The 12697-nt window shown below is 62.6% G+C and overlaps 1 protein-coding gene across 2 annotated transcripts in view; it reads right to left on the minus strand.

Moving 5' to 3' along the window:
• The window catches only part of DSCAML1 (DS cell adhesion molecule like 1), a 102274-nt gene extending 95953 nt beyond the window's left edge, over positions 1–6321 (minus strand). The window contains exon 1 of one of the 2 annotated variants that reach the window (XM_074927479.1): positions 6128–6321. In XM_074927479.1, the coding sequence (XP_074783580.1) occupies positions 6128–6170 (43 nt within the window). In that variant the 5' untranslated portion in view covers positions 6171–6321. The remainder of the gene's footprint in view (positions 1–6127) is intronic. The other variant, XM_074927478.1, reaches the window with a different exon arrangement.
• Positions 6322–12697: the final 6376 nt, after the last annotated feature.

Consider the following 12697-nt stretch of genomic DNA (forward strand, 5'->3'; position numbering starts at 1 on the left):
GAGCAGCAGCGAGCTATTTGTGGCAATGCCTGTCGCCTGAGCACAGCAGAAGATGGCTGGAGCCAGGGCAGGCGGCGTGCAGGGCGCGCAGCGAGAGCCACCCTGCGCCCGCCTGCCGGTGCTGGGCCAGGAAGGCTCCGTGGTGCTCAGACCCCAGCGACTGCCCGGCCGGGCCCCAGGCTCCATCCAGCACCCAGAGCACGGCTTGAGAAGGCTCCTGCCGTCATAAAGATCGGAGAGCATCCACGGCCTGACGGGGAAATATCTTCTGCCCAAGCAGCGCCCGGGAAGGTTTGGAGATGGACGGGTGAGGGGCTGGGGTGAAGAGTGGAAAAATACCTCATAAACAGAGAAATTCAGATTACCCGTAAAGCTTTTTCAGGTCAAAGGGGGAAACGGATTTTTCATAGAAAATGGAAGTTATGGGATTGGCAATAGTTATGTGACAGACGCATAGAGTTAAATCCATATAATCTCCTTTACCATTTAGCATTGAGCACCATCCTAATTCCACCTTCATAAAACTGTCTCCAAATCACCGAGAGATTAAAAATTTAGAAATAGCGCTGCAATATTTTTAAACCAGAAATCACTGCTCACATCTGGTCAGATGTGCTGACCCTAACCTAAATACCGAGGGCATTAATTCACATGAACCTGAACAGAGGAGGCTAGAGGAGCCAAAATGGAACAGTATCTGCTGGGGAAAATGCAGCGACGCAGGCGCACAGCACCAGCCCTGGAGACCAGCCGCCGGTAGCTGGAAGCTGACAAAGCCCAGTGCGCAGCCGGACACTGTCTGCCGGGCTCTGAAAGGCTGGTATTTTAAGGTATCAGAGTGCAATCTTCTTAAATTGTAGTAAATTACAACCTAGAGGTAGTGAAATATTAATATCTCTATCCGAGCCGGGAGAAGCAAGTCATTTTGCTATCATTCCTTTGGAATATTTACTCGGCTCGACCGCTGGACTTTCCAAACTCCGGCCCCGTCCGCGGCATGGCCCAGCTCGGCGCTGCACCGCGCACGGAGCGCTCGCCTGCTCTAACGAGCACCCAAGGCAGTGCAGCCAGAACCCCACCCCAACACCTGCCCCAAGCCCCGCGGCTCGGGAGGAGACGGCCACGATGTAGGTGCGAGCCCTGCACGCGGAGCAGCACGGGCGAGCACAGAAACACCGCTGCCTGCGGGGCGAGCGAGGCAGCCCCTCCTCTCCTCCACACCTCCCCGGGGAGAGCCCGTCCTCTCCCGTGAAGGGGGCTGAGGACTGGTCTGACAGTGACCAGCTGCGTGCCAGCGCGATTCGAGAGTCCTTTCTCCAAGCGAAGAAGCTGCTTCTGCCCCCGACACGCGCATCATCGGTGTCAGCAAGCTGCCTGCTCAGGACCCCGCAGCCGGTCCCCTGCCCACCCAACCCAGGAAGTTTCTCAGAGCCGAGCACGGTCTTTTGCACACCCAGTGACCGGGTGGAAACCCGGCAGAGGTGGGAAAAGGCTACACCAGCTGCATTTCAAGGGTGTTCACGCTGTCCATGGGCAGGTGCTACTCGAGCTCACACCATCCCACCAGCAGCACCTTTCCCCAGACCTCCCTGCTGGGCCCAGCAGTCTCCCGGCCCGCCCGGGTGCCCAGCCACCCTCCTCCGAGGCCAGGCGAGCTGCGGCCCAGGCCCCCCCCCAGCAGAAAGCCCACCCGCTGGCCAGCAAAGGGGCTGGAGGAGCCACCGGGGCTTCTCCGGCCACCAGCTGGAACGGGCTGCAGGGATGCTGCAAAGAACAGCAGGCTAATCACCACCTCACCGCTCATTTATTATCCTCATTAAGGGTGTTTGACACCTGCCCTGTTCAAGGAGAAAGTGAACCGAAGCTGGGCACGCATTGCGGGGTGGGAATTACAGGTAGGTGGCAAGTCTTAATCTTTCCTCTCTACTGCCTTGAGATCCGACAGTAATTCCGTCACACGCTGCCTGCACATTTATAACGCTGGAGACGCCTTTGGCCTTCCCTGGAACGAGCCTCCTTCAAGCCCTCATCACCGGGACACTTCTCACAGCCTTTCTCCTAATGAAGGGAGTGACCTTGGAGCTGACAGAGCGAGAAGTGGCATCTCCGAGCGTCACGGAAGGGACAGGGAGCAAAGCGGCTGAGCTGAGGCGAGAAGCACGAGGCTGGGACCCGGTCGAGCAGAGCATGAGAGCCGCACACCCCCCGCCCCCCCGCCAGGAGTGCAGCGCAGCCACCCCAAAGGGTCAAAGCTCTGAGCGGCCTCCCCCACGCTGCGCCCCACCAGTCTCAGGAGGGTGGAAATTGTGCCACAAAATGCGGAGCAGGGCCTGGGGCGCTCAGCTGGTGCCTGGCACAGCGATGGCAGGTCCCTGCCCAGCACGTCCCCTGCCCCGGCACCGCGTTTTGGCCCAGCCGTGGGCACAGCCCCCCGGCCGGAGCACCGCGCTCGCCCCCGACTCGCAGCCGCCGTCCCAGCAAACCGAAGAGGGAGCCAAGGCGAACGCTGCCTCTGGTCCTCTGCGGGGAAGGGCACGGCTCAAACCCCCTCGGAGCTCGAGCTGCCCGCTTCTTAATGCATCTGCACGGAAATTAAGGCCTGAACCACCTCCAGCTATTACGACAGCACCCAGGCTGAGCCTGTAACCCTTGCCTGGAAAAAAAAAAGAAAAAGCTCTCCCCGCTGAGTTGCCTGGCCCCTGAACCTCCCACGCCAGCTTGCCGGAGGTACCAGTCTCACCACCCCACCCACACCAGGGCTGACCCAGAGCTGGACACCCCCCAGCTCTGCACCACCTCCCGAGCCCCCCACCCTGCCCGAGCTCCCCTCAGGAGCCCTCAGCTCTGGGGGACGAGGAACGAGCCCAAGGACTGCAGGCAACGGCCTGTCCCTCCCCTCCCACGGCCCACCTGCACAGCTCAGCCACGCTGGACACGAAGCCCGCGGAGACGCAGCCGAACCCCAAGGGGACACCTCGCCATGAGCCAGGGTGACAGCAAGGCCCCCCTGGGGAGGCCGGTACGAGGGGCGGGCAAGGGGACGCACCAGAGGCCGCACACGCCTGCTGCCGGGCTTCCTCCGGAGCCGCCGGTCCGCACCGCAGCCCGCGCGCTCGCTCTACGAGGCGGAGACGAGAATTTCCACCACGGGGCGACAGGTACGAGAAACGAGGGGAACGGATCAATCGAGCAAGCTCCGACAGCCCGCTCGCCACCGCCTCTTCCCCTCGGCAATGCGCTCGCTCCCTTCTCTCCCAGAGAGAAGCCGTCAGAGCCATTTCCAAGAGGCAGCAGCTGGGGCAGGCGGCAAGCGTTAGCCAGAGTTGGGAAATGGATTTCCTAAATATTTGGTACAGCTCTGCTGGCAGATGATGGCGGCAATGTGCAGATTGTGTGTGATGGGGTTTATTTCCTAAGGATCTACAAGCAGGGAAAAGGGTAATTCACAAAATCACGGTTATGTAAAAACACGTAGCTGGCTATAATCTAGATTTCAAAGACAAGAAACACTCTGCACCCAAACCTGCCACTGCATAAGCCTCCCAGCAAAGCACGCGTCGCAACGACCGCAACAACCGCACACCTTCCTCCTTCGTGCCCTCCTAGGAAGTGGCGCTTATTAACACTCTGCTTCTCGGGGTGCGACATGACTTCACGTTATCCCAGGCAGAGCTCGCAGCCCCCGTGCTGCCATCTCGGAGGGATTCCTGCCACAAAGAGCGGCTTCCAGTTCTGTTCTGGCGCTCGGCGCGGCAGAGCGGGCAGTCCCTGGGCCTCGGCCCTGCCGGTGGGGACGGGAGCGCCACACCGAAGGGCCCAGCGCCCTGGTTGCCCGAAGCAGAGCCCCCGGCAGCCCCCGGCTCGGGGAGGACAGCTCGACAGCACAGCCCTGGCACTCGCCCCTCGCGCCCGGCACAGCCTGGTCCTCCGGAGAGCAAAAGCACCAGGAAATACGAGGGTAGCCCCATCTCGATTTCCTCACCCCAAGGCAGGAGCAGCCCCGAGCCCACACCAGGCGCAGGTAAAGGCTGTGGGCAAGTCGCCGCCGCGGCTCCTTGCGCCGGGAAATCCGGGCTAGCTGCAGGATAAACAAACCCCGGGCACGGCGAGGAGTTCAGCACTGCAGGCTTCTCCTCCGTGCATTTAATGAGGTTTCCATGTTTCATTTCAGAGACAAACGAGTGCTGTGCCACACTGGGGGGCCGAGATGGGGAGAGATTAAAAAACGCAAGCTGCATAGTTCACTGCACCCAATACAGGAACATAATGTAAATATAATGCCAATATAAATCAGGCGGCGGAGAGATCCGGCGAGAACACGCAGGGAGATGCTTTCCCGGCTCCAAGCCGCTCAATTTTGCCCGGTCTGCTCTTTATCACACCGTTCACCCCTCGCCTCCCCTCCTCCTCTGCCTGGCTGCTTTCACTCACGCTGCCAGACCGTCTTTCTGCTCAAGTCCCTGTTCCTTCACTCGCCAACCACCTATTTTTGCTTATTTTATAGGCAGGGGGGAAAACAAGCAGCTACAGCCCATCGAGGGATTTCTAAACTTCAGTGGTCCCCTGGATCAAATGTCTATTTGCTTTCAGTTTCTACTTGAGCTCTCGCTCTCCAGCAGGAACACGTTAAAAGGATGTGCTTCGATGCCCAGAAATATTAAGCATCTGAGAGGTTTATCATGCATTAAGCAATTCATTTTTTTTTTTATCCTATTATTATAATGAAACTTCCATTGTATTGCTGTCCTCTCTTTGGAACCATTTCACTTTAACACTTTCCATCGCCAGGACTGTTCAACACTGAAGATACATTTTATTTCTTAAAAAAGGAGAAAATGAGGCCACAAGGAGTTGTGCTAATGGAGGCTTTTAATTTGCTCTTCTCCGAAGAGATAGCTCTGTGGGAAGAGACCCCTTTTCCAAGATGCTGGGGCTGAAAACATGCAAAAGCAATAAAACCGGTGCAGCTCTTTATTATTTGGACTACCGGGGGGGGGGAAGAAATCGCAGCATCCTCGACGGTTATTTGTTTTCACGTTTGTTTTTTCCTTTTAGCCCAGTAAAAAATGCAAATGTAAGCAAAGCAGACGCTGGCACGTTCAGCTCAGCAGATCCTAAACACAAAAGCGATTTTGGGTAAAGCTCCCCAACGCAGCTTTTACTCCAGCTCAAATCAAGAAGCTATTCCATAATTAATAATTGATGGAATAACTGATCGTCACCACACAACCGGACAGGATGCCCTCTTAAACCTGGGTAAATATTTTTCATCGGATTAACGTTCAGATAACTGGGTAACATAAGAGGCAGCAAGCGGAGTAAGGAGGCAGCTCTGTCCCCTTTCTTTCGCTTTCCTCATTTCCTAAAATTTCCCCCTTGCTGTTCTCAAATGTCAAAAAAAAAAAAAAAAAAAAAAAAGATAATTAGGGCAACTGTCATTTTTCATCCTCAGGCAGACAATTTTCCAAAAGGTGGGCGCCTCCATCACCGCGTCTGCAGGTCGGGTCATGTCGCAAAGAGGCAATTTATTATCGAGCCGCAATTAAAAATTCCCGCAGATTGGGACACGGGCGATTCCTTTATGTAACATCGGCCGATTGTCGCCACAAGCGCCCCGCGACCCGCGCGGCTCCGTGCCCCGCTCCGCTCGCCCCGGTGGCGGGGACCCGGCTCGGCGCGTCCCCCCGCGGTCCGGGCAGCGGTCACTTCAGCCCCAACTTTCCGTCCGGCCCCCACCGGCGGGTGCGCGGCCCCCGACACGCCTGTCCCGCGGCTCCCCCCGCTCCCCGCTGTGGTTCTCCCCCCCCAGCCGCCGGGTTTCGGCGGCCGCGGCGCTCCCGGAGGGAAGATGCGATTGTTGCGGCGTCGCCGGGCTCCGTCCGTCTGTCGGGACCGGGCGGCCGCTCCCGCCGGCCCCGGGCAGTGCAGCTCTGCCCGGAGGATGCTGCCCTCGTCGGGGCCGAGCTCCGGCTCCCCGCGACCACCGGGGACGGGGACCCGGGACACACACACACACTCTCCCTCCGCCGGGCCCCGGGAGCCCCGCGGCTCCCCCGAAGGGGCGCACCGGGAGCCATCCCGCACCCCCCCCCCCCCCCAATCCGCGCTCGCCCCGGGGGCAACGTACCTTTCCGCAAAGAGTACAGCAGGAAAAAAGTTACCAGCCACATGCCATAAAGAGCAGCCGTGGCCCCGGGGCTGCGGCGCAATTGCGGGCGGTGCGGTGCCCCGGCGTGCCGCGCTCGCTGCTGCCAGCCCGGGTGCGGAGCCCAGAGCCCAGCGCCCAGCTCCCAGCCGCTCCTCCGCCCCTCTCCCGGCGAGTGGCGGCGGCGGGGTGGGCCGGGCTCCCGCGCAGCCCCCGCCCCCGCGCCCCGCTCCGCGGCCGCGCAGCGCCGGGAGGGCGGCAGCCCCCGCCGGGCAGGGCTGCGCGGCCGCGGGGCAGCGCCCGGCCCCCCCCGTCCTCCTCCTCCTCCTCGCCTCGGGAGGGCGGGGGGTGCGCACCGACGGCGGGGACCCCCGCGCCCAGGGCGGAGCGGGGGGGGGGGACACTCGCCCCCGGGCAAACGGCCGCGGCCGTCGGGGCTGCCCCCGCGCCGGCCCCGCTGACCCGGCCCCGCGGCTGCCGGAGGCCGCTGCGCCCCGGGGAACCCGCGTCCCCCCCGCACGGAGCCGCCCCGCGGGCAGCGCTCAGCAGCCTGGGGACACAACGCGGGTGCGGGGGGCAGGACCAGCCCCCACCCGCCGGGCTGCCGGGACAGGGCCCGCTGCGGGCAGGGCCGGCACCCATCCCTCCTCCGGGTGGCCACTAGCCAAGAAACGGGAGTCGCTGCGTTACTGGGGGTATTTAGTGAAGGCTTAATCCAAGCCTCGGGTCTTACTCCCCAGGACTTAGGTCACCCCAAAACCAACTCGTCTGGAGCGTTAGAGCCATCCGCAAAGGTTTATCTTGACGTGAATATAGCAGGTTTGCTTTGCTTTCCAAAGCAGCCTCGCCAATTCACATTTGTTGTAAAATAAACAGAAAGAAAGGCTGAGGCATTCTGATTTCAAACAAAACAAGAAGTAGAAAAAAAAAACCCCACACTGATTTTTTTTAAGAGGCACTGTTGAGGTTTAGTGGCGAACCTAACCATCGTCACCCAGTAAAAATTAGAAAAACAGCAGCTCCTTGGCCGTTTTCAACCCACACGGGTTCGTTGCGACTCCTTACACTCGGGGAGTCCCTTGGCAGAGCCAGAGCGCGGTGGGAACCGCTCCCCACGCCCCACAAGCGCCGTTTCACCGAGGAAGCACCCAGAGAAGCTGCAGGGCCGCGGCACCCGTCCCCTCCCTGCTCCAGGCCACCCGCACCAGATCCTCTCGTGTCGGGGATGGGCGCAACGAGGGCAGCTGCCAGCGAACCCCTCCGCGCCGAGGAGCCAACAGCAGAGGCGGGAGCAAACGCTGTGCCGTGCAGGTCTGACACAGCATGGCCCTTCCTCCTCCTCCTCCTCCTCCTCTCTGGGGATGTGCTCCCCCTCCCTCGGTGCTGCCAAGCGCCACCGCTCCGTCACCACCCCCTCCTCAGCCTGTTCCCAGGCCACCTCACAGCTCTGTCACGGCGCGTGGGTGTCCCCAGCACACGGCCCTCCCGCGCACACACGTGCTGCTCCCCGGCCCGCGCGCTGGCTCGCTCCCACCCCGGCCGTGCCACCGGCGTCCCGGGAGGTGATGAGGCAGCGGCTGATGCGCACCCGGTGCCCACACATCCCTCCAGGATCCGAGGCGCATTTCAATCGCCACCCACATCCCTATACAGATGTTAGCCGATACTTCGCAGGGAAATTGCTATTCAGGCCCATACCCAAGACAACAAGCAAATCCCCGGCTCAGGGGAGCCCCGGCCACATGCCAGGCATCTGCCCCCTTCCCTCCCGGCAGCTGCTGCAGGGTGGCAGCGCAGGCCAGCCTGCTAACAGGAATCTGCCAGGCACAGAAACTGCTCCAGCGTTCTGCTATCCGGCACACGGTGTGTTGGACTCGGGTGCAGTTTCTACCCTCCTACGCTCAGGAGTGAATGAAAGGAGGGGTGTGGGGGCTGGCGGGGCGCCTGCTGGGCCTCACAGATCTCCCTTTCAGGCACACGTGCAGGGGGAGTCAAAGCTACTCACCGGTTCATTTTGAGCTCCCTTGGCCGTTCAGCATCCCCAGCGAGTCTCCTCGTCAGCCCTAGCTCAGAGACTCAGCCCGCACCGAGAGCGCTAACCCCCCCAAAAGCTCCGTCCTCCAGGGGAGGACAGCATCTGCCAGCTAGACGAAGAGACAACAACTGAGGGCTGACAGGGTGAATGACCAGCCCCAGGTCCCACTCCAGGAGCCACGGCGAGTCCTTGAGCTGCCTGTGCTGCTCGTTACAGCCCCGTCTGCTCCCCCCCGGCCCAGCCCCACGTGCAGGTCCGGCAGCAGAGGGCAGGCAGCCAGGAGCTCCTGGGACCTGCCCTTTCAGGCCACCAGGCTTCCACAGCTCCCCCATTTCAACACACTCAGGAAGCATTTGTGCGTGGCCTTTGCATGGGTGCTCAGCCCGGAAAGCTGGTGTCCTGCTAACATCCACCCCTCCAGAGCAGCATCAGGTGCTTCCCACCGCTGCGGTCAGGAAGGGCTGAAAATCATCACGCGGATTATTTGGGCAGCATCGCCTGCACTTTGGCAGCACACGGGAGGCTCCCAGGAAGCCAGGCCGGTGCTAACTGGGAGAAACACTTCTGCCCCTCCCTGTAGCCGTTGACCTGCTAACCTGGAGCGAGCAGCCAGCCAGAGCCAGCAGCAGGCTCAGCTGCAAAGCGTGCTGAAGAGTGAAGCTCCTAGTAATTTCCCTGGCCCAAACTCCACCCAGGACACGGGAGAAGTTACAGCAGCACATGCCCGCGCTGTTCCAAGCCCCACCAGGCTTCCCCCGGGGGGAGATGGGGCCCTCTGTGCTTCACGGCGGGGTCTTTCCCCCACAATACACACTTCTGCCTCTCCCCGAGGCTTTGACCCCACCTGCCCCCTTTAACCACCAGGCTCTGGGCACCACTTACACTCAGCTCCGAGATCCCTCCAAGCCTGGGGGGTTACAGGGGTGCCCCACACTCACAGGCCCCATTAGCCAGCCAGCTGCTTTCCCCCAAGGATCATTCTTCCACTAATAGCGGAACAATTCCTCCACACAAGCCTGCAGGGGATCACTGGGTAAAAGCAGCTGAAATGGGGGGTCCCAACACCCCCCCCTCCCCAGCTCCTGGAGTCAGCTGCACCCCGAGGCTTTACCCCACGCCAGGGAAGAGGGACACGCGGCGCTGCAGGGAGCATCCCCCCAGCACCCCCCCGGACAAAGCGCCCAGTAAAACAACGGGGCTACTCACCTGTCGCCACCCCTGCTCCACACAGCGCTTCCACGCAGGAGCTCGCCCTGGCGGCAGCTCTCGGGCGAGTGGAGCCAGTCGGCCACTAGCCCTCCCCACGGCCCGAGGCACGGGCTCTGCCCGCGGGGCCACCCCCAGCCCCCAGGGATGAGCCCCCCGGGCGGGGGGGGAAGGCGGCTGTGGGGGCAATTGCAGAGGCCACAGCTGGGCTGGCTGCGGGCAGCACCTGGGCCTGGCAGGGCCGGGCGGAGGGGGGGGGTCCTGCACCCCCCGGCAGGGCCAGGGGCAGCAGCCCCGCACCCCAGGGCTGGCCCTGTGCGGGTGCCGCTCGGGGCAGTGCTGGGGGGGGGGGGGATGTTCCCCCCAGCTTGCCCGTGGCCATGCGGCAGCCCCGCTCCGTGCCTCAGTTTCCCCAGAGGCTGAGGGGAGCGAGCGGCGGGGGGACACAAAGGCCCCGGGGGCCGGTACCCGGGTAAAGGGGGCTCCCCCTCGGCTCCCCGGCCCGGGCGGGCTCAGCCGGGCCAGAGCTTGGCCGCTGCTTCCCCCTAGTGCCCGAGCCCCGCAGCGCGGCTCCTCGCGGGCCACCGCTCGCCCCCGGGCCACCCGCCCCAAGGCCCGTGGCCCCATCCCGGACCGCTCCTGCCCCCCCACACCGGCTGCGGGCAAGGGGGGGGCTTCGTGCCCCTCTCCGAGCAGTGCCCGAGCGCCCCGGGATCTGGGCAAGCCAGCGGCGAGGGGCGTTCGCCCGGGCTGGGCAGGGGGTCCGCGGGAGGCGAGCGGGGGCCGTGTCCCCCCCAGCGCCGGCCCCGCCTGCAGCCACCGCTGCGGAGTTCCCGGGGGCCAAGGCCCAGGCGCTCGGCCTGGACTCGCGGGGACCCTTTGCCGCTCCCCGGCCCGGCGGAGCTGAGGCCTCGCCTGGGGGTGCGCGGCTGGCGCCGGGGGCCGGGGCCGCAGCGGGGTTCGCTTTGGTGGGGACGGTGATCTCGGGCGGTGGAGCGCTGCTGTTTTGGCAGACGCGTTGCTGCTGATGGATGCGCTGCCTTTTCGGGAGCAGAACAAAGGGAGAAGGAGGCGTGTGGCTGGCTCCCCGCCAGCCCGGCCCCGTCTCTCCACCACATCGAGTGTTCCTCTTTGGCTCCGTTAGTCACCATTTGCCGCTCTCCTGTTTTAACTGATGAGGAGACATTTTATATCCCCGTTTCCTGGTGGGCCAAAAGCATCCCTGGCATCATGGAGATGGCGGGGCGGTGCTGGAGGGCACCCCCCCGCCTGCGGCTCCTCCGGCTCCGGCCGCGGTGCCTCAGCTCCTCGTGTTCAGTTTTGGCTTAAGCACAAGAGCTGGCCAAGCCACGGCCGGGCAGAGCCCCTCTCCCTCCTACCTGCCCGGCCAGACACTGGCAAAGCAAACGGGGAACAGCCAGTGCCAAGGGGAAGCTGTTCAGAACTGGGAGTCTTCCCAGAGGAAAAGGACACTCCAGTTGTCCACTGTATTATTCACCAAATCCCCTTTGTGTCACAGAAAAGATTTACTTTGAGAAGATTAATGGCTCAAGAGGCTGTGAGAGAAATCCGCCAAGATTGCCTGGTTCAGGGGAGAGGAGGAACGCCTCCCGGCTGAGGCTGCAGCTCCCAGCTGACCCGCGGGGCTGCGGGCACAGGGAAGGGGCTGTGGGGCTGGGGCTCGTCCTGTGGGGCACCCTCCGACGGGGACCACCCCTGCCAGGCCCTGGGGGTCAGGAGACTCTCACGGGGCAACGCCAGGACAAGGACAGTGGAGAGGGGACGTGGTGGCTTTTCCCTGCGACCTTCCCAGCTTCCCGCTCCCACAGCTCCTGGGCTCAATGGCCAAAGCCTGTGGAGGAGTGGAGAGGGAGCACCCCTGCCCCTGGCACAGCGAGCCCACGTTTCTCACACATCATCTCATCTGCTTATGCCTTTCCCCTGTTCCTGGTTCCCTGGCTCCATCCAGGGGGGGCACGTAGCTGGGCTGCTCGCAGTTTAGCTCCCATAGTAGCCCGGCTTCCAAACGTAACCTCCAGGGCAAGTCTCCAGGCGCTGGCAGCGCGTCCTGCTCTGCGGCTGCACACCCTGCCAGCCCCAGCCCCGTGGCACAGCCCCCGGCCCCGGGCAGGGGTGTGAAGGGCTGCGCGAGTCTGCGTGCACACGTGGGTGTCCGCCAGCCGTGCAGAATAATGCTATTAATGCCATCTGGTGCCGAGACAGAGATCCCCCGGTGCAGGGAGCCAGGCCCGGCTTTTCACTCCCCTTAATCTCCTCCCTTGGCGCCGCAGGGGCTCTGTCTGCGGGGCTGGCCGGGGGGCCGGTGCCGGGGGACACGCACCCTGAAGGGCACCCTGAGCCCTGGCATGCTCGGGCACGGGGCAGCACGGGAAGCCCTGGGCCTTGCGGACAGGAGACGCTGCTGAGGACGGACTCGTTCCGTATGCCAGGTGCCTTCCCGGCTGCTGCACCCACCCTTCAGCTCCTTCTTTAGGGGACACAACCACAGAGCACCCCTCGCCGGCGAGGGCTGGGGGCCTGAGCAGGGAGAGGGCAGAGCTCTGGTTCTCGTTTGTGCTTTGCAAAGCTGCGCCGGGTCTTTATTAGTGGGTCAGCATCGAGTCAAAATTATATTTCAAAATAATCTCCTTACTGCGTTAAATAAGCACCTCAGATGAGACAAACTGCACGGGTTTTGTCTGATTAACCCTCCCCCAGCTAATCCCGTTTTACTGTCAGCGCCTGACCTCCATGGAACCCGAAGGGACCCGGCGAGCCGGTCTCTCTGCCTCCAGCAGCAGGGTCGGGGCTCCTGCGGGATCCCCGGTGCCACCACGCTGCCCACAGGGGAAGGGGATGAGGGTGCTGGGGGGCAGTGGTTGGTGGGGCAGAGTTTTGGGGAGCAGCAGGTTGGGGGGAAGCAGCTTGGGGGTCAGTAGTTGGGGAGCAGCAGTTGGGGGGGCAGGGGTTGAGGGGGCAGGGGTTGGGGACAGCAGTTGGGGGGCAGCGGTTGGGGGGCAATGGTTGAGAGGGGCAGCGGGTTGGGGGGGCAGCCCTGCGGCCAGCAGAGCCGGTCGCTAGGTGTCCGTGTCGGCCCAGCTCACACACACCAACACTTGGGACTGAACCTCCCTCCTCACTCACCGCCCAATTGCGAGAGAGTTTTGCTCATTTTTTTTTTCTTTCTTTTTTTTTTTTTAAGAGGTTTTTCCGTCTGTACGCCGAGATGAGAGAGGCTGTGAAACCAGAGAGCTGGATGCACCATCCCAGCCCTGTTGTGGCCCAAGGTAGCCAGGGGGGCCGGGAGCAGG

Source organism: Athene noctua, chromosome 26 (genome assembly GCF_965140245.1).
Source record: "Athene noctua chromosome 26, bAthNoc1.hap1.1, whole genome shotgun sequence".
Lineage (NCBI taxonomy): Eukaryota > Metazoa > Chordata > Aves > Strigiformes > Strigidae > Athene > Athene noctua.